Raw genomic sequence first — 26,746 nt, 5'->3', positions numbered from 1 at the left:
AGCACTGCGGTTGTGAAATCGGCCAGCATCATGGTAGTGACCCCATCTCCTCCTCCAGATGAGCAACAAGCCATCAGACTTTCGCCTCACGGGGCGAAGTCACTTGCTACACAACCGGCAGGCCGGAAAGATCAGAAGAAATACTCCCGCGAAGACGTTCTACGTCCCTCCAGCCAAAAAAATCTGTCTTCCTCTGCCAACTGGAAAGGCTCCAAGAAGTCAAACAAAGGGAAATGGTCTTCTCCTTCGCCAACTCAGAGATCCTCTTCGATGGTGTCACTACGTGATACCCTCGCCTGCCCAACCTGTGTGTTGCTGGTGCACACCACCGACCATTTTTCTGCCGTGTAGTATGCGGACCGATAGAAGGAGAATGCCGATACCTCTATAGAATTCGTGGACCAGGATCCACCAGCCTCTGTGCCCAGTAGCAGTGAGTTTTTAAGGCTGGCACACAGCAGCCGCCCCCGAGGTGACGCCCCTACATTTTTTCCTCGTCATCAGTAGAACATTTGTGGCCTTCAATCTGACAAAGAGGACTTACAGCTGCTCTTAGACTCACAGTGTCCACTTGTACTCTGCCTCCAGGAGATAAAATTGTGTCCTCACAATGGCTTTGAATTCTTACATTCTTCCCTGTCTGCTTTGCCATGCCCCTGAGAACAGCATTCCATCTCGTGGGGGAATCGTGCTCCTATCTGGGATGATGTTCATAGTCAACCTATCTCCCTAACTACATGGCTCCAAGCTGTTGCAGTCCGGATTTTCCTTCCTCACTTGACCTTTTCCCTTTGCACATCCCTCTGTCATTTGGTGTCACCAGGGCAGACTTCCTCCAGCTTGTTGGGAAATTCCCTCACTCCTTTAATGTGGACCATCCCTTTTGGGCCTCACCCAGAACCTGTCAGAGAGGTACCTTCTTGGCTGACTTCCTCAGTCACCTTAACCTCATCTGCCTTAATATGGGAATACCCATGTTCCTTTCAGACTTCACTCACACCTGTTCCCACTTGGACCTCTCCTTCTGCACTGCCCAGCTTGCCCATCATCTCAAGTGGTTTGTTCTCAAGCAACTATTTCCCATGTGCTATCCGATTTCTGACTCGCGCCCCATCTACATGCACACCCAAGGCTGACTGGAGGCTTTACTCCTTCCTGGTGGCCAGGCTTTACTCCTCCTTGGTGATCTTCGCCGAACAACATTTCCCCAGTTGTGTTGGTCAGGTAGAATATCATACAAACGTTATCCTTACCACTGCAGAATGTCCCATTCTCACCTTCCTCTATCCCACGCCGTGTCCAGTCCCTTGGTGGACTGAGGCGTGCCACAATACAGTTTGCGTGCGGAGACGTGCTCTCCACATACTTAACCGTCATCCTATGATGGCAAACTACATTCTTTACAAACAGTTGAATGTACAGTGTCACCACATTCTTCAGGGTAGCAGAAAAGCAAGCTGGATTTCCTTTACTGGTTCTTTTAACAGTCCTACTCCTTCTTCCATCAGCTGGCCAAGTTCTGACAACTGTTTGGGACCAAGGTCCATTCCCCAATTTCCGGCCTGACAGCAGCAGGTGATGTAATGGACCCTCCTACCATCTCCAACACCTTGGGCCCCTATTTTGCAGAGATTTTGAGCTCCAACCACTATCACTGTGCCTTCCTCCATCGGAAGCAAGTGGAGGAGGCTCAGGCGATACCCTTCTCTTCTCAGAATCGTGGGTGCTACAGTGCTACCGTGCTACCTTTACCACGAGGGAGCTAGCTCACACTCTCACTTCATCCCAATCCTCCACCCCAAGGGCCAGACGGTGTTCACATTCAGATGTTGCAGAACCTTTCTCTTTTCGGCAAGCACTTTCTCCTTCATACATACAGTCACATCTGGGCAGAGGGCACATTTCCCCGACACTGGCGTGAAGCTGCTGTCATACCCATACCCAAGCCTGGCAAGGACAAACACCTTCCTTCTGGCCACTGCCCCATTCCTCTCATCAGCTGTACTTGCAAGGAAATGGAACATGATTCATGCCCGGCTGGTGTAGTGGCTCAAGTCTTGCAATTTACTAACCACTACATAGGATGAATTTCGAGCATGCCATTCTGGAGTTTACCATCTTGTCACCTTGTCGACCCATGTCATGAATGTATTTCTGTGGAAATCTCAAACTATGGCTGTGTTTTTTTATTTGGAGAAAGCCTACGACACCTGCTGGAGGACTGGCATCCTCTGTACTCTCAACATGTGGGGCTTCTGAGGCCGATGCCCCATTTCTTTCAGGAGTTTTTAAAAGACTGAGTTTTCAACGTATGTGCGGGTCCTCCCTTGTTGGACACCTTTATCCGTGAAAACGATGTGCATCAAGGTTCTGTCCTGAGCATCATCCTCTTTGCTGTCACCATTAAACTTATAATGGCCTGTCTCCCGTTGGGCATCTCTAACTCCCTTTTCATTGACGGTTTTGCGATCTATTGCAGTTCTCTACTGACTTGTTTCCTTGAGCAGCGTCTCCAGCAATGTCTCGATCGTCTTTACTCATGGTGTATCGACAATGGCTTTCACTTGTCCACTGACAAAACCATTTGTATGAATTTCTGGCAGCACAATTGTTTTTTTCCACCACCTTTACATCCTGGGCCTGTTGCTCTTCCATTTGTTAAAACTATGATTTTCGTGGGGCTAATAGTCAATAAGAAACTTTCTTGGTTCTTCCGTGTGTCTTACCTGGCCACCCACTGTATGCAGTCCCTCAATGTCCTGTGTGTCCTCAGCAGCACTTCCTAGGAAGCGAATCGGACCAACCTCCTCCGTTTGTATCAGTCTCTTGTCCATTCAAAACTAGACTATGGGTGTTTCGTATATGCATCTGCACGTCTGTATCTCTTATGAAGTCTCGATATTATCCACCATTGTGGTATCCATTTGGCCACTGGCACCTTTTACACTAGCCCACTTGAGAGTCTGTATGTCAAAGCAGCCAAACTATTACGGTCATACTGCTGTGACTTCCTGCTCGACAGATACAAATGCCTGGCCACCCATGCTATGCCTCCTCCTTCGATTACTCCTTTGACCACCAGTATGGGGTGCGTTCCTCTTCTCTGTTACCTTCTGGAGCTTGCTTTCGGCTCTTGCTCCAGCAGCTTAACTTCGCGCCACATGCCACTTTTCCTTCGCCACCTTACTTCATGCAGTGGCCTGCATTCACTTTGGCCTTCATTCGCTTCCTAAAGACACAACTTCTAGTACCTCCACCGTGGAAGTCGAACACGCGCCAGAACAAATGGACGTGGCCAGCCCATAGAGGGATCCGCGTCCACGGCACCTCTTCGGCGCAGCAGCTCTTGCGCAGCGAGGGCGCCACTGCTACACCACGTGCAGACCGCGGCCAATAGCCGCTCCTTCCGGTTTCGTATATAGGGACCCGCTCTGCCCTAGTCCAGTCAGTCTGGTACTTGCTCTGGATTGCGTCTCTATCTTGGCGGTACTGCATTCTGGTCGTTGCTCGTTGTTGACATTCGCCTGGCTCTGGTTCCGAGTGGATTTACTGTTGGTGTTTGGTGTTGTGGTTTCTACAAGCCTCCGTTGTTTATCTCTTCCTTGTTGTGTCGGTCATAGTAGGTCGTTGTCGGTTGTCGTCAGTTGTCGTCCGACTCGTCCTTGTGTTTACCCAGTGGTGCATGCTCCACCGCCGGCAGCTTCACTGCCTGGCGGCTCCGATCCGCAGCCCAAGGCGTTCTCGTGGTTGGTTTGGTTACTACACTACTCCAGCCTCACTCTATCGTTGTGAGTTCCATGACCTTCACATGGAACTTCGTGATAGTATGTTTGTGTACACTGATGGCTCTGACTGATTGTGGTGTCACATGTGCCTTTATCGTTGGCACCAACATTTTTTGGTATTGGCTTCGGGACCATTGCTCAGTATTTGCAGTAGAGCTCTTCTCCCTGTATCAGCCCACGCAGTACATCCGGTGACACAGGCTTTTCAATTGCGTCATCTGCTCAGAATCTCTCAGTGCCCTTCAGTGCCTCAGTGTGCTGTGCACCATCCACCCCTTAGTGCAACGCATCCAGAAGAGCTGTCACTTGCTCACTATTGATTAAGTCACTGTGATGTTTATATGCATTCCTGGTCACGTCGGTCTGACGGGAACTGAAGCCGCTGACGCTGCTGCCAAGGCTACAGTCCTCGTACCTTGGCCTGCTAGTTCTTCCATACCCTCTGATGATCTCTGTGTTGCTGGCTGTCACTTTGGCACCACCACTGGTCCTCCCTGCATGGGAACAAGCTCTGGGGGATTAAGCCTCTCTGATCGTCTTGGACGACCTCCTCTCGGCGCTCTCGCCACAAGGAGATCATTTTAGCTAGAATGCGTATTGGCCACTGTCTTTTTTAGCCATTGTCATTTTTTAAGTGGTGCTCCCCCTCCACCATGTGCTCATTGCCCTCAACCTCTGACAGTTCACCTTTTCCTGACAGAATGCCCTTTTTTTCTTAATCACTTACATTCTCATTTATGTTTGCCATCTGAGTTATCAGCCATTTTAGCGAAGGACGCGCGGGCTGTCAACCGCATTTTACTTTTTGTCCATCGTAGCAATATGGTGAAAGAAATTTAATCTTTAGTTAGGACCTCCATTTGTCGATGGCATGTTTTAAGGACCTTTCTCAAAGTCCTTGTTTTTAGTTGTCTTTCCTTCCGTCTTTTTTAAGTCGTTTTTTTCTTAGCGTTCTATGGTTCTGACATGGGCTTAGTTGTTTTTTTGCCCTGGGGGCCAAACTGTACAATAACCCTGGGTTCGGTGTGGGGTGGTGGTGGGGTGGGTGGACTGATGTGGCCTGTTGTGGGCTTGGGAACCACTGAGGACTACGGCGGGTTCAGATTGTGAAGAAAAATCTGTTGTATCTCTTAGGAAGGTCTGGTCACTTGTAAAATCAATGAGTTGCACCAAAGCTTTCATAGGTCTACCTGGTGTTGAGACTGAAGCTAGTAGACAGAAAGCAGAAATTCATATTTAAAAAGGTATTTATGCATGATATTGCATATTGATATTTGGCCAACACGTAGACTCACAAATAAAGAGATATTGACAATATGCACCTCCAGGATTGGGGGGAAAAAGAAACTGTTTAAAGTGAACTAGGCACCAATCCTTGATGGAATTCCAATTAAATCTCACATTGAATACGCTGCAGAATCAGTCTCTTCCACAGCTCACATTTAACAAGAATCTCTTGCACAGCAAACGGTCTCACATCAAAAGGGGGATGGGGAGGGATTATAAAAGATCAGATGCACAGAATTATAGATATCAATCAGTAGCAGAATCCTAGAGCATACACTGAGTGAAAGTTACATCCCAGGAGGGAGACAAACTTGTCTCAAAGAATCAACAAAGGTTCAAGAACAGCACACATTTGAAACACAGCTTGCTTTATTCATACACAACGTTTTACAAAAAACTGATTCTGGTAAATACATAAATTCCATCTATGCATATTTCTGAAAGGCATTCAACACTTATCCTATCATCAGATATTAATCAAGATACAATCATATGGAGTACCCACAGACATACAGTTGGCTCGTTGAATTTTTTTTACTAGTGGAACACAGTGTGTTCTACTGTATGGAAAATGCTCAGCACAAACGAAGGAAAGGTCAAGTGTACACCAAAGAATTGTAACAGGATCTCTAATGTTCTCAATATACAAAAATGAATTATCATATAGGATCAGTGGTGCTGTAAGTTAGTTCACCGGTGATGCTATTGTCCGCAGGAAAGTATTGGCGTGGGTTGATCATAAGGAAGTGCAGAAAGAATTGGACCTCTCTTGGTATGTTGTAAATGCAATTTACTGCTCTCTTTAGGTGTGGACAAATGTATGATGACGCCTATAACAAAGAGAAGGAACATGGTAGTGTCTGATTCCAAGATCAGTGTTGTACATGTTGAGCACATCAGATTGTGTGAGTATTTACGGATGATACCAAGAAGCGATACAAAATGAGTCAATCTGGTAAAATCGGTATTAGGGAAGGTGAGTGGAAGATTTTGCAAGATTTCTATATGAAAATGCAATAGAAATGCTTTGCAAACTTAAATGGGAATTCTTTTAAGAAAGTCTATCTAGTCCTCACAAAACCTTGTTAGATAAATTTAGAGAACCTGTATTTGAAGGAGGTCAGATCCTGAATTATCTTTGGATAACTCAGTTGGTTGAGCACTTTTGTGAACATATGAATTGCTTGCGAAAGGCAAAGGTTCCAGATTCAAGGCCTAGTCAGGCACGCAGCTTTGTTTTGCTGGGAAGTTCCAAACCAGCAAACACTCTGCTGCAGAATGAAACCTCATCCTGGAAATAATGATATTAGCATGCTTAAAGTTTGTCAGGTGTTAGTCTTAGAGTCTTTCACTTTATAGACATGTTTTTCCCACTTTTCTTCAAGCTTATTTGTTATCTAGTTGATTTTTAAACAGTAATTTGCCTCCCACTGCAAATCTTGCCACTGCAACACTCATCAGCCTCTCCTGGTGCCTTGCTAACATTTTTTGTGACTATCACCCTTCCACAGCCCTTCCATTCATAGGAGTGTAAAATGTGTAACTAATGTCAGACTCAGCTCTCTTTGACATGCAGACTTAACAGTTCCTTTCAGTTTGATGCTAATTACTGTGAAACTTGTAGAATTCCTAATTATGGTGTATTATTTGTATATTGTCAAGATCTTTTTATGTAGTTCCACCTTGTATTAAGTGACAAACGGATTTTCTCCACACTGTTAATTTACCTTTCCCTTTAGTCACATTTAGCTATTGACCAAAGAGCTTCTCATTCTGAAAACTTGAGTTGTTATTTGTCTTGTTGTTGTTGTGATGCCATTTATTCTTACAATGAACGAATAAATTTTGCACTCCATTTGTATGTCCTCACTTGTTAACTTGGAAGCTACTTTATACAAGTATCACACATTTATTGCACCTTTAAAGTTTAATGAAATTTAATTAGCAATTAGGACTAGCAGCAAGTAGAGTGTAACATAAAAGTTAGTAGTATACGTGATACTGAGACTCATTTATAAGGCATAATACACTTTTACTGAATGAGTCATTGACTACATTTACATGCTTATGTAAGAAGAGGATGGACTCTGTGGCAGATTCTGTACCAGGAACTGGACTCTGGAAAGGGAATATGGAATAGGCTTTGTTTTTCTTTCTTTTTCATTCGCAGGTTGCACCTACAAGGCACTCGAACTATTATTGACAATCTAGATACGGGCTTGGAGGTGATGCCAATACTAACAAATTATGAAGGAGCTGCTGACTGCTATCGTGCGACCCTGGAACAAGAAGGCACAATCGGTCTTTACAAGGGCTTTGGTGCCTTGTTACTGCAGTATGCTGCACATCTTGCCGTTGTGCGTCTGACGAAGATCACACTCACGAGGCTCTCTGTTTTATTCCCTCGTCAGCCCCCAAGACAGTCCCCACCTCCAGAAAATCCTGTCACAACGGGACGAGGTTCATCTCACAGTTATGCGGGGTCCTTCAGACAATGATTAATAAAAGAAATAGTTAAAGATTTTGTACTGCAGCAAGTTGTACTGTTTGTACTTTGATTATTGTACATACAAAAGTATTTTGTAAATAGCTGTTACAACAATCATTGTATTTGTTGCACATTTCAACATTATTTACAGGATTCCTCATCAAGTTTTGGTATCCTTAGAACATGGCCCTCCCATGTTGATTTAGATAACACTTGTATGTGACCATTGTGCGCAGCAGAAAAATGATGATCATGTAAAAATGCAAAGTCTTGCACTGATGAAATTTAATATAATATTGTTGGGCTTCCAGTCACATGCAGTTGATAAACCTGCATAATCTTACAGCATCATTCTCATCAATTACTGTAAAATAGTTGTGATTGACTGTCGTGTCATTGACAGCAATGTCTTTGTGTAAAGTTGCTACCAGCATATCACAACTTATAGCAATATCTGTATAAGGAAATACCAAAAACTACATGGGAGCTGGTTGCTATCACGTTGACAATAGTTAGTGTGTATGGCCATAAAGAAAGAATTTAATGCAACTGGAAGCCCAAGATAATTATATGAAAATGATTTGGAAAAAAACACATACAATGCTGGGGGAGAGAGAGAGAGAGAGAGAGAGAGAGAGGGAGAGGATATTATGCCAGGAACTTTTTTACTGTTCCAGAATTCTCATATTATTGAATTGTCTGATTGATCTAATAACTGAATATGTACACAGTTTGTAAATACATACAGAAAAGATTTTTTTTTAATTATATAGTTGGAATGTTAGCTGGCATGAACATGATATGTACATTTGTCTTATACCAATTCATGAAAGGAGAGGAATTTATTTCAGTTTGTTATGGTCTGTGTATGTTTTCAGAGTCACATTTTACAGCTCCTCATATTGTAAGATAATGGTGAATTCTGTTGTTATTTTTAATACTAGCAGACTTTTCACAAGAGTGTTGTTTTTTTAGTGTTAAAATAGTCATTGTCAGGCAAGTATATAAAGGTTCATTTGTTTGCTCCAGGAGCATTTTTACTGCAGTATTTGAATTACATTCAACTTGTCATTGTTATCTGTCACAAATTCGCTTTGGTCCATTATAAAGGATTATAATTAAAATATTAAGATGGTTATTTTGATAAAAATTAATTTTCAGATACAATGTAGCAATAATTTTTAATTTATTTGGTTAATTTTATTCATGTGAACCATAGATTGTGGAAGGATGTTATTGTACGCAATACTGTCAAAGTAATATCAGTTAGTCTAGTCAAGCTATGTGACTCCATATTAAAGCAGTTGCATTCCAATCATGTCTATGAAAAAACTAAATTGAAAAGCCTTACTTGTGATATTTAAGTAATGCTACTAGTCGTAAATGAAGTGGTATTCTGTATGGAACTGTACTTGTTGACGTTTGACATGTTATTTAATAAAATTCTTATTTTGTTGTAAAATATTTTAATGAAAAGACATTGCAACACACACACACACACACACACACACACACACACACACACACACACACACAGAGAGAGAGAGAGAGAGAGAGAGAGAGAGAGAGAGAGAGAGAACTTCCTCCCAGAGCTGTGTGTAATATTGCCATGGATAGTTATTGTAGATCATTTCATTTATTTTTATTCTTGCTGATTAATGTTATAAATAGATAAATATGCAGCATTACCTGAAGTTCTGCTGCACATATTGAAGCTGTATAATAATTTATATGTAACCATTCAGTGAGTCAGATTGGAATGAAATATTTCTGCAATATTTTTTTCTTTTCCAAGGCAGAGAGAGAGCTTTCAGTTCTGCTTCTTGCTTGATGAATACTGATGGTCAGATAATCTAGTGATCTTGAGGAAAGTGACCATAATATACATTCTATGTATCTGAAAGAACAAACATGCTCGCAGGTTCAGGGCTCTAATTTTCGGGCTACCTGATGGGTGACAGTCAAGTTGGTATCCCACCCCAGTCCGGGGCATCTCGAGGCACGTCTTCAAAGGTCATCGGAGCCCAGTACGACGCAGGGCTCATCACTGAAAACAATTCTATGCCAGTTACTTAGATTCAATGTTGGGGATGTGTCTGGAGACAATCTGGACAGCAGATAGCTACCTACCTGACTGTTGTCAGCCATACTGCCTGACAACTGGGAGGGATGGTCTGGGGTACCATTTCTTTTCATAGCAGGACCCCTTTGGTTGTCATCCACGGCACCCTTACAGCGCAGCAGTATGCCAACAGTATTCTATGTCCCGTTTTGTTGCCTTACATGGCAAGCTATTCTGGGCTTACATTTCAGTAAGATAATGACCGTCTCCACATGGTGAGAGTTTCTACTGCTTGTCTTCGTGCTTGCCAAACCATACCTTGGCCAGCAAGGTCACTGTATCTCTCCCCAGTTGAGAACATTTGGAGCATTATGGGCAGTGCCCTTCAACCATCCCAGGATTCTGATGTTCTAATGTGCTAATTGGAGAGAGATTGTGTCTGAGAGTGTATTACTTACACATGTGTAAGCCTCCAGAGAATCATGCAAAGCATCTATTGAATGTGAGATTATCTAAGGTGCCACACTTTTTCATCTTCTCAGTTTGACCTCTTGGTACACTTTTCAGTTGAGTACTTTGTGGTTGAATGTTTGTCTTGTCTGTCTGAGTCTATTATGCAGCATCCTTCAGGGCTTTTCTGACTATGGTGATGCATTTTATGTTCTTAATGTATTGTGTGTTCTCCAAAATCTGTTTCATTCGTCAAGAGTCTGGCATTTTCTTGATATGCCCATATAATTTCTTCTTGTCATGTACTATTTTAAATATGTTCAGTCTCTTGTCTACTCTGCAGTCTGTATACTACTACTACTACTACTACTATCGTATTGGGCCCTAGCATTTTTTGACAAGTCTTCTCTCTAATTTCTTGATCTTTCTAGTACACCTTTGCAGTCAATGACCTATGTTTCTGATGTATTGTAATGTCTCACTTTTATGTTGCGTGATAGACGTTTTATTTTAGGTGTTTCCAGAATGATCTACTCATCTTCTTATTTCCCTAGTTGTGGGCTTCTTTCTCTATCCCATTCACCTGTACCATCTCCCCAAAATGCTTGAATTTGTGAAGTCTCTTGATCTTACCATATTTTATCATGATCTTTCTTGGTGCATCTTTTAGGTGTGGCATGTAGTCTCTTTTCTTGAGGGAGATCTGCAGTCTGACCTTATCAGCCTTCACTTTCAGGACATTGATCTGCTTTCCTACAGCTTTTATGTTATCTGTACATATTGCCAGATCATCAGTGAATGCCAGACAGCCAATATCTAGTCCTCTTGATTTTCCTCCCTACCATGATTGGTTTATATAGTCCCTGTGTCTTTAATTCTTTCTTCCATTCCCTGACAATTCTGTGTAGTAGTACTGTATTTTATGGATTATAAGACACTACAGACTATAAGACGCACCTTAATTTTTAAGTAATTTTTTAAAAAGTAATGACATTGTTACCATTTTTATAATTAGATTGCAAAGCCAGACCAACAAAAGTGTTAGTTTATAAAACTGAACTGACCTTTAAAATCCCTGGAAATCATCTGAACTTTCTTCTTCTTCCTCTTCATCATTATTGTCCTCTTCATATGTAAGATAGTCTTCACTGCACCAACCAGCTCCACCCTTCAATTCTTCTAAGTTCCACTGTAGCAGCAGTTTATGAGCATGTATTTGAATGTTTTTCTATAGATTCCAATGCCATTTTGACAGCATCCTTGAATCCATGTAAATAAGACATCTTTTGCATTTAGTCCTATATTTGCACATTTAGTCTTCCTCATTTTGTTCAGTTCTTCTGTACTAGCCTGCCAGTCATCTTTTTTTTGTGGGGGGGGGGGGGGGTCGTTGGTGAAATGTCACTCAGCTGCTCTGTTTCCGTGTTCTTCTGCATCATATGAATACCTTTTATTTATTTTTTTTTTCCATCACAAAACTAGCTACTAACAAAAATATTCTAATTACCAATAACATAAGTAACTTTCAGTTAAAGTTCACTGACATCATAGGCTGCAGTGACACATCACAAGGCTAGACAGTGTTCTGTGTTTGTGATGGCAGGGTGTGAGGGAGACTGTGTTAGGAAGCTTGTGAATCCCCACAACTCGTGTTTGTTGGTCAGTGCAATGCTACCGCCAGTTGAGTCCAGTATTGCCAGAGAGAGAGGGGGGGGGGGGGTCCTGCGGCATTGAATATATGGCCATTTTTAAGACTGGCAGGAATCTTAAATCAAACAGTGGTGAAATACCATCTCCTTGTTTTACTCATGTTTAATCTCGGAGGACTCTGATAAATCTCCCATGAATTTAGTTTTGGGTTTGGTGTTTGTTAGTGTCTGTCTGATAACGTTCACTGTCTTCTTGTCGAGCCAAATCTCTTCCAGCTCTTGGCTTAGTGATGACCTATCTGTAGAGTTGATTCATATGCCTTTTTGAACTCTACAAAGGTGGACATGGTCCCTCTGGTTCTCACTGCTAGGTATCTAAGGACTGTCTTTAAATAGAGTACCTGTTCAGCACACAATCTTCCCGGCCTGAAACCCGCTTGGTATTTTCTTCCAGTCTTCTGGTATTACTTCAGTCTCTCATGTGTTTTGTGTGATATGTATTTCACTGATGATGATTGGCCGAGCTTCCTATAGCAGTTCAACTACAAAGCTGCCATCACCTACTCTTCTATTGTTTCTCAATTACATGATTTGTCTCTTGATCTCCAGTTTGTCTGGTGCTTTCTACGTCATTTCTATTGGCTCCTTTGGAAGCTTTAAGCCAGTTCAGGACAAATGAGTAGTTCACTGAAGTACTTCGTCAATGTCTCACAGTTCTCTTTGTTGTTCAGTACCAGTTCTCCACCCTTCTTTCTGAAACACAGATTTTGTGAGTTCTATTCTATGATTCTGGTTTTAAATGTTTTGTAGAAGTCTCTCATGTTATAGTTTCAGAAATCCTCTTCTATTCCTTTTAACTAACCCTTTTCATATTAACTTTTGATTCTCCTGATCTCTTTTGCTATTTTCTTTTTAACATTTATGTACATTGCCAGATCAACTTCTGTTTTGTTGCTGTTCCATTTTTTGCATGGTATTTTCCTGTTCTCAGTTACATTGTCACTTGGCATTCCACCATGAATGTCTCTTCTTTTTATTAAAGAAATTTTCTCTTTCACTCTACTGATTATCTTCTCCTAGAGTTCTTCCCATGTTGTAGCTAACTCTTCCTCCCATTCATCTTCGATGTTAGGTGCTATGTATCATACAGCGAAGTATCACTGTCCCTGACACTTACAATCCACCAGTTATGTCCTGGCCAGCCCAAGTTATGCACATACATCCTCATTCTACTAGGTACATGGGTGATCATAACAACCATCAAGAGCAATGGAAATATAAAGATTGCAAAGACAACAGGTACACAGTAGTAAAGTGGACAGGAGTGGAACACCTTACACGTGTGTCTGATGCTAACCCTTACTTTTTTATCAGCAGTGTGGAAGCAGGAATAGAATCCCAATCTACAATTTATTTTGGCTGACAACAGTGGCCAGACCCTATTAATCTCACAGAAAGTCCGCAAGGGCTTTCCGTACAGCCAACACTGACCGGTAATAATAGAGGTAGAAACATTAATCCTTTTAATCACATCTAAATCTCGTCCAAGATGGAAACTAAAGAAAGCCAAATGGACCAAGTTCTCTACGGAACTAAACAAATGCTTAGGCTCGACACCCCCTGCTAGCAGAAACTGCAAAAGATTTGCTGGTGTCATAATCCAGACTGTCAAAAAATTTATATCCAGAAGCTACCAAAAGGAATACATCCGTGGCTGGTACCAAAACAGTGAAGACTTGTACCTCAACTTCCTCGAAAATGGTGATGCAGAAATAGCAGATGAACTACTCCACAGTTTAGATGTGATGCGATGAGATGGTAAAGCTGGACGGAAACAGAAGCAAGATTGAATTTTAGGCATTGAATAGACTAACATGGATGTTGTTAAGGAAACAAGGAAGAGGGGCCCGACACACACAATAATGAAAATATCAGTTGCTTCAACCTAGTAGTGACAACCAGAGTGTATAAAATTAAGGTGAAATGAACTCTGAACCTGGAAAGTCACAAAAACCAAATAATCCCATCCCTTCATTTCCAAAGATATCGCAACAGCTTAAATGTGTCAGGCCATGAAAAGTTCCAGGGCTTGAAATTATCCACCCTGAATTCCCAATAAACTGTGGTAAATATACAAAAGTATGACTGGCTCATTTCTTCAGACATTATGCATGCTTGCTATATACCACAAGAATTAAAATGTTTGAAGATAATTACTATATTAAAACCTAGCAAACCAGCTGATAGCCCTGCTATCTTTAACTTAAAAGCTATTAGAAGTTTGGTTATACTGATGACTGGGTACTGGCAACAAGATGTAGCTCAATTACAAGGTGAGAAGAAACCCTAACTGAAGATCTAAACATAATGGAAAAGTCTAACCAAACACCACCTGACAGAGGTTTCTTTATCTCTCAGAGAATCTAACAAAAACAGCCGAAATCAAACAATTGTAACTCCAGATAGGAATATCAACAATGTTAAAAAAAATTGCTGCCTACTGTAAAGAAGACACATCAAGTTGCAGACAGGCACAATTAAGACACTAACATGTATCTTTAGGATAAAGTTCGTAAGGTGTATGAGGTAGTGGGTTTAAAGTCTGAAGGACGTCGAGAAACGTAGTGTTCAATAGCGGTAAGACCATGGGCGTGAGGGATGTTGGTGTATAGGGAGGTGGCATCAACAATGGTGAGTTGGTGAAGGAAGTTGTTGGTGTCTTGGACATGGGAGGCTTGATTATGGGCAATTGATTGGAGGTGTTGGATAATGAGTGCCAAAATTCTTTTAGTGGGGGCACAGTAACCAGATACAGTGGGGCATCCAGGATTGTTGGGTTTGTGGATTTTGGGGAGCATGTAGAAGGAGGGCGTGTGGGGTGTCATAGGGGTGAGGAGGGAAATGGATTTGGGGAGATGTTAGATGTTCTGGGAAGGCCTTAAGCAGAGATTGGAGGTTCTGTTAGACTTCTGGGATGGGATCACTCTGGAGGAGTCAGACAATTGGCTGAGACCTTCTGCCAGGTAGTCACTGCGATTCATCAAAAGAGTGGTGAAACCTTTGTCTGCAGGTTGGATGACTAGATCAAGATTTTTTTTGAGGTTGTGTGTGGCTGTTCTTTCTTCTACTGAAAGGTTGGTGTTCTGAGGAAAGGACCTGCGAAAGGATAATGAGGCTAAATTGAAGGTAACGAATTCCTTGAAGGTGACCAGTGGATGGTTTGGGGGGGGGGGGGGGGTAGGATCACGGCTGGATGGCAGTACGAACTGGAAGAGGTTGGAATTAGGGTGGTTTTGGTTGGAGGGACTAGCGGCAAAGAAGTACTTCCATTGCAGAAGGAGAATAGGTCTTTGACAAGTCCAGCAAGGTTAAATTTGGGTGTAGGGCTAAAGGTGAGGCCTTTGGATAGGACTGAAACTTCTGTGGAGCTGAGAGTTTGGATGGAAAGGTTAACAACAGTGTTAAAAGAATGTTTGGCTCTGGATTTGGTGGAGGGTTGGTATGGAGTTTTGGGGGATGTTGCAAGTTGAAAAGGTCATCTAGGCAGGGTTTAGCTGCTATGAGGAGGAACGTGTTGATTATAATACGGGATGGATAGTGGTGCTCCACGGGGCAGTAGGATGTCAGCAAGTTGGATAATTTATGGAGGTTGTGTCTGGAACGCTCCTTGAGGCACTGGAGAGCAAGGGATTCAATTTCGGAGTTGTGATATGTGGAGTAGGGATTGCACAGTAGTAGTATCTAGCAGAAGGAGCAAAGTTGGTTCTGGGATGCCCATGCCATGGGGTTGTGCTTTTGCAGTACCAGGTTTGTGAGGGCCAGGGATTGGCGGAATCTGAAAAGATGTAAGCCATTGTGAAAGGAGGGGTGGGATCCAGAGAAAAGAATCTTTACTGTTAGGTCATTTGGGGGGATAGTTTAGACAGCATTTGAGAAATTGGATGTGGGGCTGGGTTTTAACCATGGAAAGGGATACTTTTCTAAACTGGTGCAGAAAGATGGAGCAAGGGTCCACTGTAGCAGGAACAGTGCAAAGGAAAAGGGAATGATGCAGAAATGATGGTTGTGAGAGGAGCTGGAAACACGAAAAGACGCTTAAAGGTGTGTAAAGAAAATGAAAAGACATGCAAAAACATGCACAGATACGCAAAAATACATGAAACCTTGTGAACCATATAAAACAACACACAAATACATCAAAAACCTACAGGAACATGGGTGAAAAGTTATGATGAGGGGGGGGTGTGGGGGGGGGGTTGCGATAAGTGGAGAGAGAGGGAGGCTGGTTGGTTGGTTGGTTGGTTTAAAAGAGGGGGGGAAGGGACCAAACTATGAGGTCATCAGTCCCTTGTTCCTAATAAAACAATGTCACAAGTGTGAGAATAAAACAGACGAGACATATAACACAAAATGGAAAGAATTCCACAAGAATGAAGTAAAGGCAACGGACACTAAAAGGAACAAAAGAGGACAAGAAAACAACAGAGAGATGCTAGAAACAGAAGAGAGTAAAACAAGAAAGCAGATTAACTGGCTGGCTGACCACGAGAATAAAAAGTAAAAGCCAGCCACTCTGAAACACATTAAAACCTCCACCCTAAAAGAGCTAGAGTGGAGGACACAGAGGGAAAAAGGACATGTGCTAAAACTCAGATCAAATGATAAAACCCACCCTCATGAATAAAATGTAAAACTAACTCAGCCAATGAGGCGTTGTCAGATAAAATGAGCGGCAACAAGTCCAGTAACCCAAGATTTCGCCAGTGGGCAAAGTGGAACAGTGCACCAGAATATGGGTCACCGTCAACCAGTTGCCGCACCGGCACTGAGGCGGGTCTTCACAGCGCAAGAGGTAATGGTGGGTCGCCCAGGCGCGGCCAATGCGGAGTCGGCAGAGGATAACTGATTCCCTGTGAGAGGCCCGCACCGAGGACTGTCACACATTCGTAGTCTCCTTAATTACACAAAGTTTGTTGTGCGTACTGTTATGCCATTCTGTCTCCCAAAGCCAAAAAATCCTGCAGCGTAAGTCAGAACGCAATTCAGGTTCAGAGAGTCTCATCTCCAGAAGCGGTTTCTTCATAGCCTGTTTGGCCAGCCTGTCGGCAAATTCATTGCCTGGGATTCTGACATGTCCTGGGGTCCACACAAACACCACTGAACAACAGGACCGGTCCAGGGCATAGATGGACTCCTGGATGGACGCCACCTAAGGATGGCGAGGGTAGCACTGGTCGATAGCGTGTAGGCTGCTCAAGGAGTCAGTAGACAGAAGATATGACTCCTCGGGGCATGAACGGATATACTGAAGTGCACGAGATATGGCCACCAGCTCTGCAGTGAATACACTGCAGCCATCAGGCAAGGAATGCGGTTCAGTATGGCCTCTGTGGACAAAGGCGAAGCCAACATGACCATCAGCCATCGGTGTAAACCACTTCAGAGCCCTGGAACACTTCAAGAAACGAGAGAAAGTCGTAGTGGAGAGCCACATGGTTAACTGAGTCCTTAGGGCCGTGCGAAAGGTCCAGGCGAAGCTTCGGCCTACAGCTACACCACAGAGGTGTACGTGAATGGACCTCGAGGAGAGGTGGTGAAGGGAATGACTCCAGTTCAGACAGAAGATCGCTCACAAACCGCATTCATTAGCCCTGACCTGGGCTGCTTATGCGGGAGGTGAACTGCCTTGTTTGGGAAAAGAAGATAGTGATTAGGATGTTCAGGAGAGCTATGAATGTGCGCAACGTAACTGGCGAGCAGTTGTGCACATCTGATCTTCAATGGAGGGTCTCCAGCCTCCACCAGTACACTTGTCACTGGACTCGTCCTAAAAGCTGCTGTCGCTAGTCTAACTCTGCAGTGGTGCAACGGGTTGAGCAAACGCTGTGCTGAGGGCGCCGCTGAACCATAAATCACACTCCCATAGTCAAGTCGGGATTGAACAAAGGCTCTGTAGAACTGCAGCAGCGTGGAGCGATCTGCACCCTAGTTGGTGTTGCTCAGGCAGCAGAGGGCATTGAGTTGCTGCCAACACTTGCATTTAAGTTGATGAAGATGAGGAAGCCAAGTCAAACGAGGGTCGAAAACCAGACCTAAGAATCGATATGTCTCCATTACAGTGAGTGAATCATTATTAAGGTAAAGTGCTGGTTCTGAATGAACAGTATGATGGCGACAGATGGCTCCCTGTAGGCGACTCTCAGTAACACCAATACTGGAGCAGCAGTATGAAATGCAGGAGTCGTCTGCATACAGAGAGGGTGAGACAGACGGCCCTACAGCTGCTGCTAGACCATTAATGGCCAATAAAAATAGAGAGACACTCAATACAGAGCCCTGCGGGACTCCATTCTTCTGGATATGGCTGGAACTATGGGAGGCACCAACTTGGACACGGAAAGTACAGAGTGAGAGGAAGTTTTGGATAAAAATAAGGAGTCGGCCCCGGATAACCCACTCATACACTGTGGCAAGGATATGATGTTGCCAGGTCATGTCATGTGCTTTACATAAGTCAAAAAAGATGGCAACCAGGTGTTGGCGTCTGGAAAAGGCTGTTCAGATGGCAGACTCGAGGGACACAAGATTATCAATGGTAGAGCAACCCTGGAGGAAGCCACCCTAACATGGAGCCAGTAGGCCACGTGACTCCAGGACCCAACCCAACCACCGACACACCATATGCTCCAGCAGCTTACAAAGAATGTTGGTGAGGCTGATGGGCCAATAGCTATCCACATCAAGCAGGTTTTTACCGGGTTTGAGCATCAGAATGATGGTACTCTCCCGCCATTGCAATGGAAAGACGCCATCGCACCAGATCCAGTTGAAGATGACAAGGATATGTTGCTTGTAAACAGATGAGAAATGTTTAATAATATGGTCATGGATCCGATCAAGCCCAGGAACTGTGTCATGGCAATGTGCAAGGGCACTGAGGAGCTACCACTCTGTAAATACGGCGTTATAGGATTCACTGTGACGTATTGTGAATGAGGGGACTTTACCTTCCAGGCGCCGTTTGAGAGTGCTAATGACTGGGGGCTGATTCTCCGATGCAGAGGCTCGACCAAAGTGCTCGGCAATCGCGTTTGTTTTGGTTGATAACACGCCATTTATGGTAACACCAGGAACACCTGTTGGGGCCTGGTACCCAAAAAGACATTTGATCTTTGCCCAGACTTGGGAAGGTGACGTATGGCACCCAATGGTCGAGACATATCTCTCTTTTGCCGGGGGCACCCTAAAGCGCGAGGGATCGTGTTTTCTGCCGCAGAAACAATTGTAGTCACCTGCTCAACCATCACATCGATGTTACTGTGGGGGGGAGAGATTTGAGGGTGACAGCAGAGGTGAAAGTTTCCCAGTCTACTTTGTTTTAAGCCCATCTGGGCAGGTGTCTGTAGGCCTGATGCCGGGGCAGTGACAGGAAGATGGGGAACTGGTCACTACCACACAGGTCGTCATGTGTTGTTGTCCAGTGGATAGATGTGAGAAGTCCTGGGCTGCAAATTGATAAATCAATGGCCGAGTAACTACCTTGAGCCACACTGAAATGTGTGGCGGCCTTAAGTGGCAGGGGTTGAACTGAGACAGTAAAGTTTTGACATCTCTGCCTCGCCCAGTAAGCATGGTGCCACCCCACAAGGGGTTATGGGTGTTAAAATTTCCGAAAAGTAGGAAAGGTTTAGGGAGTTGATGAATCAATGCAGCTAATACGTTCAGGGGTACTGCACCATCTGCAGGAATATATACACTGCAGACAGTTATTTCCTGTGTCGTCCTTATTCTGACAGCCACAGCTTCAGGAGGGGTTTGAAGGGGCACAGTGTCACTACAGATTGAGTTTAGGCCAGAAACGCAAACTCCACCTGACACTCGATTATAGTCGCTACAGTTCCTGTAATATTCCTCATAGCCATGGAGGGCAGGGGTCCGTATTGCCAGGAACCAGGTTTCCTGGAGGGCAATGCCAATAGCAGGTGTAAAGCTTAACAGTTGCCGTAGCTCAGACAGGTGGTGGAAAAAACCGCCGCAATTCCACTGGAGGATAACGTCATTGTGAGACTGGGAAGGCACGGAACATTCAATGAGGCAGTTTATGCATCAGGGTCACCTGCTGCCACCGACTTCTTGCCTGAGCAATCTATATCCATTGTGTCTGAGGGCCCGGCGAGATCTAGGTCCTCAGCGGATGCCAGAATCTCCACCCCATCCTCAGACACAGAGCTTGTAGGTAGCGGTGGTGTGGGTGCGACCGCAATTCCCTTGGTCTTGAGGTCTTCTTTTTGGATTTCTCTTGCTGCTCCTTGGTTTTCCCTGGTTGGGAGGACTTCACTGGCTCAGTCTCCAGGACTGAGGATGAGCGTGAAGCCCTACGACCAACTTGTTTTGAGCTCTTCAGCCACTGGCGGATGTTGTCTTTACCAATAGCAGAAACCTGGGAAGGGAGTGACCCAAGGGACCCTTTCCTAGCGAGAGAAGCCGAAGAAGACTTAAGCTTCTCCAGCTTAGAAGTGGGGACGGACGTCCCCGATGGTTGGGGGTAGCCCAAGTAGGTGGTGTGGGAACAAAAGGGAGTGGTGCGGGAGCAAAAGGAAGGGAAATGCCCCCCACCATCAAGGGGGCAGGTGTAGTCTTCCGGCTCTGAGATGTGACTGGGGTTGGCATAGCTGATGGTGCCAGAACTGTTGTAGAGGCAGCATAAGACGATGTCATACATACAGGATGCAGGCATTGAAATTTTCTCTTAGCCTCAGAGTAGGTCAGTCGGTCCAGGGTCTTGTACTCCATGATTTTCCTTTCTTTCTGGAGAATCCTGCAGTCTGGTGAGCAAGGCGAATGTTGCTCTCGCAGCTGACACAGATAGGAGGCAGGGCACATGGAGTGTTGGGATGTAATGGGCGTCCGCAACGTCGACATGTGACACTGGAAGTACAGCAGGAAGACATATGGCCGAACTTCCAGCACTTAAAGCACCTCAGCGCGGCAGGGATATAGGGCTTTATATCACAGCAGTAGACCATCACCTCGACCTTCTCGGGCAATGTATCACCCTTGAAGGCCAAGATGATGGCATCGGTGGCAACCTGATTATCCCTTGGACCCCGGTGGACACTCTGGATGAAATGTACACCTCACCTCTCTAAATTGGTCTGCAGCTCATCATCAGACTGCAAAAGAACGTCCCTGTGAAATATGATTCCCTGGACCATATTTAAGCTCTTATGGGGCGTGACGGTTATAGAAACATCCCCCAGCTCATCACAAGTGAGGAACGTCTGTGACTGGGCAGAGGATGGTGGTTTGATCAAGACTGACCCAGATCTCATTTTGGACAATCCCTCCACCTCCCCAAACTTGTCCTCTAAATGCTCAACAAAAAACTGAGGCTTCTTCATCATGAAAGATTCCCCATCAGCTCTCAAACATACAAGGTACCAGGGCGAATAAGAGCTGCTGCCATCCTTAGCCTGACATTCCTCCCATGGTGTGGTCAGGGAGGGGAAGGATTTAGGGTCGTACTTCTGTGCGTTGAATTGAGCTCGTGAATACTTTGAGACTGCCGGTGTTTCACCACCAGCAAGAGATGATGGACTATGCTTCATCACATGTCACCTGCCCTGATGCCACCCACTTTGACCAGGGGCGCTCCCCACGGGTGCCACCCAGCCGCAGCAAAGGCCACCTGGCTGGGTGGCTATTGCCGGGAGTCCCGATGCACCAGGGGGATGGTCATCTACCCTTTGTCATATGTGGGGAGTTAATGGTGCAGGCATCAGCAGAGCAACCCCTGTGTGGTCAGGGGGCTACAATGAACAGGGTATATGGTGGTCCCACCACAACGGACTGGCTACTGTGCTGGATATCAGGTGCAAAGATGTCCAAGGTCGTCGTTCATGCAGAAAGCGACACTGCATAGTCCATAGTGGAGAATGCACCCAGGAAGGTATCCTTGCCCAAGAGATGAAGAGTGAGTGGGCCTGAAATGTGACAATGAGAAAGGGGGCTAAAGATCTCAATGCACAATGGATACGATGCACCATGTAAGGCGCCCTTGCCAATTGGCTCGCTCTTCGAGAAAATTTTAAAGAATGGAGGTCACACTCTACAGGGGACCATCACATAGAAGCCGAAACGTCTGAAACTCCTTTTAGTTGCATCTTATGACAGGCAGGAATAACTCAGGCCTATATTTACCCCCCCCCCCCCCCCATGAACCATGGACCTTGCTGTTGGTGGGGAAGGCTTGCGTGCCTCAGCGTTACAGATGGCCGTACCGTAGGTGCAACCACAACGGAGGGGTATCTGTTGAGAGGCCAGACAAACGTCTAGTTACTGAAAAGGGGCAGCAGCCTTTTCAGTAGTTGCAGGGGCAACAGTCTGGATGATTGACTGATCTGGCCTTGTAACACTAACCAAAACGGCCTTGCTGTGCTGGTACTGCGAACGGCTGAAAGCAAGGGGAAACTACAGCCGTAATTTTTCCCGAGGGCATGCAGCTATACTGTATGGTTAAATGATGATGGCGTCCTCTTGGGTAAAATATTCCAGAGGTAAAATAGTCCCCCATTTGGATCTCCGGGCGGGTAGGTTAGAAAGTTTAAAAAGGGAAATGGATTAGTTGAAAGTCGGATATATTGGGAATTAGTGAAGTTCTGTGGCAGGAGGTACAAGATTTTTGGTCAGGTGAATACAGGTTTATAAATACAAAATCAAATAGGGCTAATGCAGGAGTAGGTTTAATAATGAATAAAAAAAATAGGAGTGCAGGTAAGCTACTACAAACAACATAGTGAACACATTATTGTGGCCAAGATAGACACGAAGCCCACACCTACTACAGTAGTACAAGTTTATATGCCAACTAGTTCTGCAGAAGATGAAGAAATTGATGAAATGTATGATGAGATAAAAGAAATTATTCAGGTAGTGGAGGGAGACTAAACTTTAATAGTCATGGGTGACTGGAATTCGAGAGTAGGAAAAGGGAGAGAAGGAAACATAGTAGGGGAATATGGATTGGGGGTAAGAAATGAAAGAGGAAGCCGTCTGGTAGAATTTTGCACAGAGCTTAACTTAATCATAACTAACACTTGGTTCGAGAATCATAAAAGAAGGTTGTGTACATGGAAGAATCCTGGAGATACTAGAAGGTATCAGATAGATTATATAATGGTAAGGCAGAGATTTAGGAACCAGGTTTTAAATTGTAAGACATTTCCAGGGGCAGATGTGGACTCTGACCACAATCTATTGGTTATGAACTGTAGATTAAAACTGAAGAAACTGCCAAAAAAGTGGGAATTTATGGAGATGGGACCTGGATAAACTGAAAGAACCAGAGGTTGTACAGAGTTTCAGGGAGAGCATAAGGGAACAATTGACAGGAATGGGGGAAAGAAGTATAGTAGGAGAAGAATGGGTAGCTCTGATGGATGAAGTAGTGAAGGCAGCAGTGAATCAAGTAGGTAAAAAGACGAGGGCTAGTAGAAATCCTTGGGTAACAGAAGAAATATTGAATTTAATTGATGAAAGGAGAAAATATAAAAATGCAGTAAATGAAGCAGGCAAAAAGGAATACAAACATCTCAAAAATGATATCAACAGGAATTGCAAAATGGCTAAGCAGGGATGGCTAGAGGACAAATGTAAGGATGTAGAGGCTTATCTCACTAGGCGTAAGATAGATACTGCCTACAGGAAAATTAGAGACCTTTGGAGAAAGGAGAACCACTTGCATGAATATCAAGAGCTTTGATGGAAACCCAGTTCTAAGCATATAAGGGAAAGCAGAAAGGTGGAAGGAGTATATAGAGGGTCTATACAAGGGCGATGTACTTGAGGACAATATTATGCAAATGGAGGAGGATGTAGATGAAGATGAAGATGAAATGGGAGATATGATACTGCGTGAAGAGTTTGACAGAGCACTGAAAGACTTGAGTCGAAACAAGGCCCCCGGAGTAGACGACATTCCATTAGGACTACTGACAGCCATGGGAGAGCCAGTCCTGACAAAACTCTACCATCTGGCGAGCAAGATGTATGAGACAGGCGAAATACCCTCAGACTTCAATAAGAATATAATAATTCCAATCCCAAAGAAAGCAGGTGTTGACAGATGTGAAAATTACCGAACTATCAGTTTAATAAGTCACAGCTGCAAAATACTAACGCGAATTCTTTACAGACGAATGGAAAAACTGCTAGAAGCCGACCTCAGGGAAGATCAGTTTGGATTCGGTAGAAATGTTGGAACACGTGAGGCAATACTGACCCTACGTCTTATCTTAGAAAATAGATTAAGGAAAGGCAAACCTACATTTCTAGCATTTGTAGACTTAGAGAAAGCTTTTGACAATGTTGACTGGAATACTCTCTTTCAAATTCTGAAGGTGGCAGGGGTAAAATACAGGGAGCAAAAGGCTATTTACAATTTGTACAGAAACCAGATGGCAGTTATAAGAGTTGAGGGGCATGAAAGGGAAGCAGTGGTTGGGAAGGGAGTGAGACAGGGTTGTAGCGTCTCCCCGATGTTATTCAATCTGTATATTGAGCAAGCAGTAAAGGAAACAAAAGAAAAAGTCAGAGTAGTTATTAAAATCCATGGAGAAGAAATAAAAACTTTAAGGTTCGCTGATGACATTGTAATTCTGTCAGTTCGTGAACTCTGAAAGTCCCACAGCTTGACAGCACCATTGATGTTTACCTTTAGGCAGTGCCTTCGTCAAAAAATCAGCTTGCTGCTTATCGGCACTTACAGGTTTCACACTGAATTTTCCTGGCTGGCTCTGAGCACTATGGGACTTAACATCTGAAGTCATCAGTCCCCTAGAACTTAGAACTACTTAAACCCAGATAACCTGCGGACATAACACACATCCGTGCCCGAGGCATGATTCGAACCTGCGACCGTAGCGGCCGCGTGGCTCCGGACTGAAGCGCCTCGAACCACTTGGCCACTCCGGCCGGCGAATTTTCCTGTTTTAATTAAATCACGAGTACGGTGGTGCCTCACGTCAATGTGTTTTGTTCGAGCGTGATGCACAGCATTGTGACTCAGTGCAATGGCACCTCTATTATCACAGCATACGCTTACTGGTTTTTCAGTATGCGTAACACACAATTCCCGAAGCAATCCTTCAAGGTATACCGCTTCTTGCGCTGCTGCTGACATTGCCATATACTCAGCTTCTGTAGTTGATAGAGCGACGGTTTGTTGTCGTTTTGAAGTCCAGGAATCTGCTGTCCCAGCTAATTTGAAGATATAGCCGGCCGTTGATAGCCGCTGATGGAGGTCTGATGCATAATCAGCGTCACAGAAACCTTCAATTTCAGTTGTTCCAATTTTTCGGTAAATTAGTCCTGCATTGACTGTGCCTTTAATGTATCGCATAATTCGTTTGACCGCTTCCCAGTGGATTTCCTGATAATTAGAACTGAATCTGCTTAGAACCCCCACAGCATATGCAATGTCCAGTCTTGTACTTTGAGCTAAATACAATAGTGATTCTATGGCTTGCTGATAAGGAATGCTATGTAACACAATGTTTTTCTCATCTGTCAATTTATTTTCACATTTTTGCAGCTTTGAACCACGTTCAAATGGATATGCAACTGGATTACAATGTTCCATACCAAATTTCTTGAGTATCTTGATCAATACTAATCGTCCCTTGTTTCCTGTTTCATTTTATTCTCATGCCAAGACACCAATTAAGTTCACCAAGATCTCTCATCTTAAAATGATTCATTAATCCTTTCTTGAATTCTTTCTTCCACTTAATATTTCTATTAGAGAAAGTGATCAATTCGTCTACATAAACAGCTATAATGAGTATATTTTGTTTCTCAATTCTGAAGTAAATGCAAGAATCATATTCTGACTTCTTTAGGTTCATTTCATGTAATGTCACATCTAATTTCATATTCCAAACACGTGACGCCTGTTTTAGACCATAAATTGCCTTCTTCAGCTTGAAGACCTTCATCTCCTCCCCCTTCTTCACGTAGCCTTCAGGTTGACAAATGTAAACTTCTTTATCGACATCACCATATAGGAACGCAGTTTGAACATCCATATGTACAATGTCAAGGTCAAATTCAGCTGATAAAGCTAACAGGATGCGAAGTGAAGACTGATGAACAACAGGCGAGGACGTTTCATCAAAGTCTATTCCTGGTATTTGGGAATAACCTTTCGCTACAAAACGGGCCTTATAACGTTCAATTTCACCATTTGACGTTTCTTTCACCTTGAACACCCATTTCGAATTTATTACCTTCCTGCCTGGTGGTAAATCAGTCAAAACCCATGTTTCATTTTTTTTCATTATCTAAGGTTTCCTTCCATTTTTCACAGTCATCACAATTCATTGCTTCTTCATACAAATTTGGTTCAGAAATACAAGCAAGACAAGCAAAATCATCATTAAAATTTTAGTATTTGGTTTTCTTTCACGTGATGATTTTCTAATTTCTGGTTGCATTTCTGGCTGCGCAATTCCGTGTGACTATGTACAAGGGCGTACCCAGGATCTGAACAAGCGGGGGGAGGGGGGGGGGGGCAGGTCATACTAGTCTCAGGAAACAAGGACTCAAGACAACATAATACAGCACTTCTTATTAAATAAAACAGTAAACCAGTGAAAAACTGCTTTCAATAAACATTTTCAATACAAGAATGCACATCTACAATACGAGAAAACATGCAGCATTTCTTATTAAATAAAACAGTAAACTAGTGAAAAGCTGCGAATATCTTCTAGGGGGGTGGGGGGGCAGCTGCCCCCCCCCCTCCTGCCCCTCGCTGGGTACACCCATGACTATGTACATTGCTATTTACTGTTTTCTCAGTGTCACTTTGTGCTAATTCAAGATAACCTGCATTTCTGTCAACTTCAGCAGGTTGTGTCAGTTCAGTTTCCTCTTCAGTGATGTTAAGTGCTGGCGCTAGTTGACGACTGTCTCTACGATTATCATCAATTGAGTTACTGTTTGAAATACTGTTTCCACAAGTGCA

At 43.9% G+C, this 26,746-nt stretch overlaps 1 protein-coding gene across 1 annotated transcript in view; it reads left to right on the top strand.

Moving 5' to 3' along the window:
• LOC126198450 (mitochondrial outer membrane protein SLC25A46-like) overlaps window positions 1-8,981 on the top strand; it is a 43,350-nt gene extending 34,369 nt beyond the window's left edge. The window contains exon 8 of the mRNA XM_049934778.1: window positions 7,243-8,981. Coding sequence (XP_049790735.1) covers window positions 7,243-7,570 — 328 coding nt within the window. The 3' untranslated portion in view covers window positions 7,571-8,981. The remainder of the gene's footprint in view (window positions 1-7,242) is intronic.
• Window positions 8,982-26,746: the final 17,765 nt, after the last annotated feature.

Source organism: Schistocerca nitens, chromosome 8 (genome assembly GCF_023898315.1).
Source record: "Schistocerca nitens isolate TAMUIC-IGC-003100 chromosome 8, iqSchNite1.1, whole genome shotgun sequence".
Classification (NCBI taxonomy): Eukaryota; Metazoa; Arthropoda; class Insecta; order Orthoptera; family Acrididae; genus Schistocerca; species Schistocerca nitens.
Note: the sequence above shows the minus strand (reverse complement) of the source record. Positions and strands in the feature narration are given on the sequence as shown.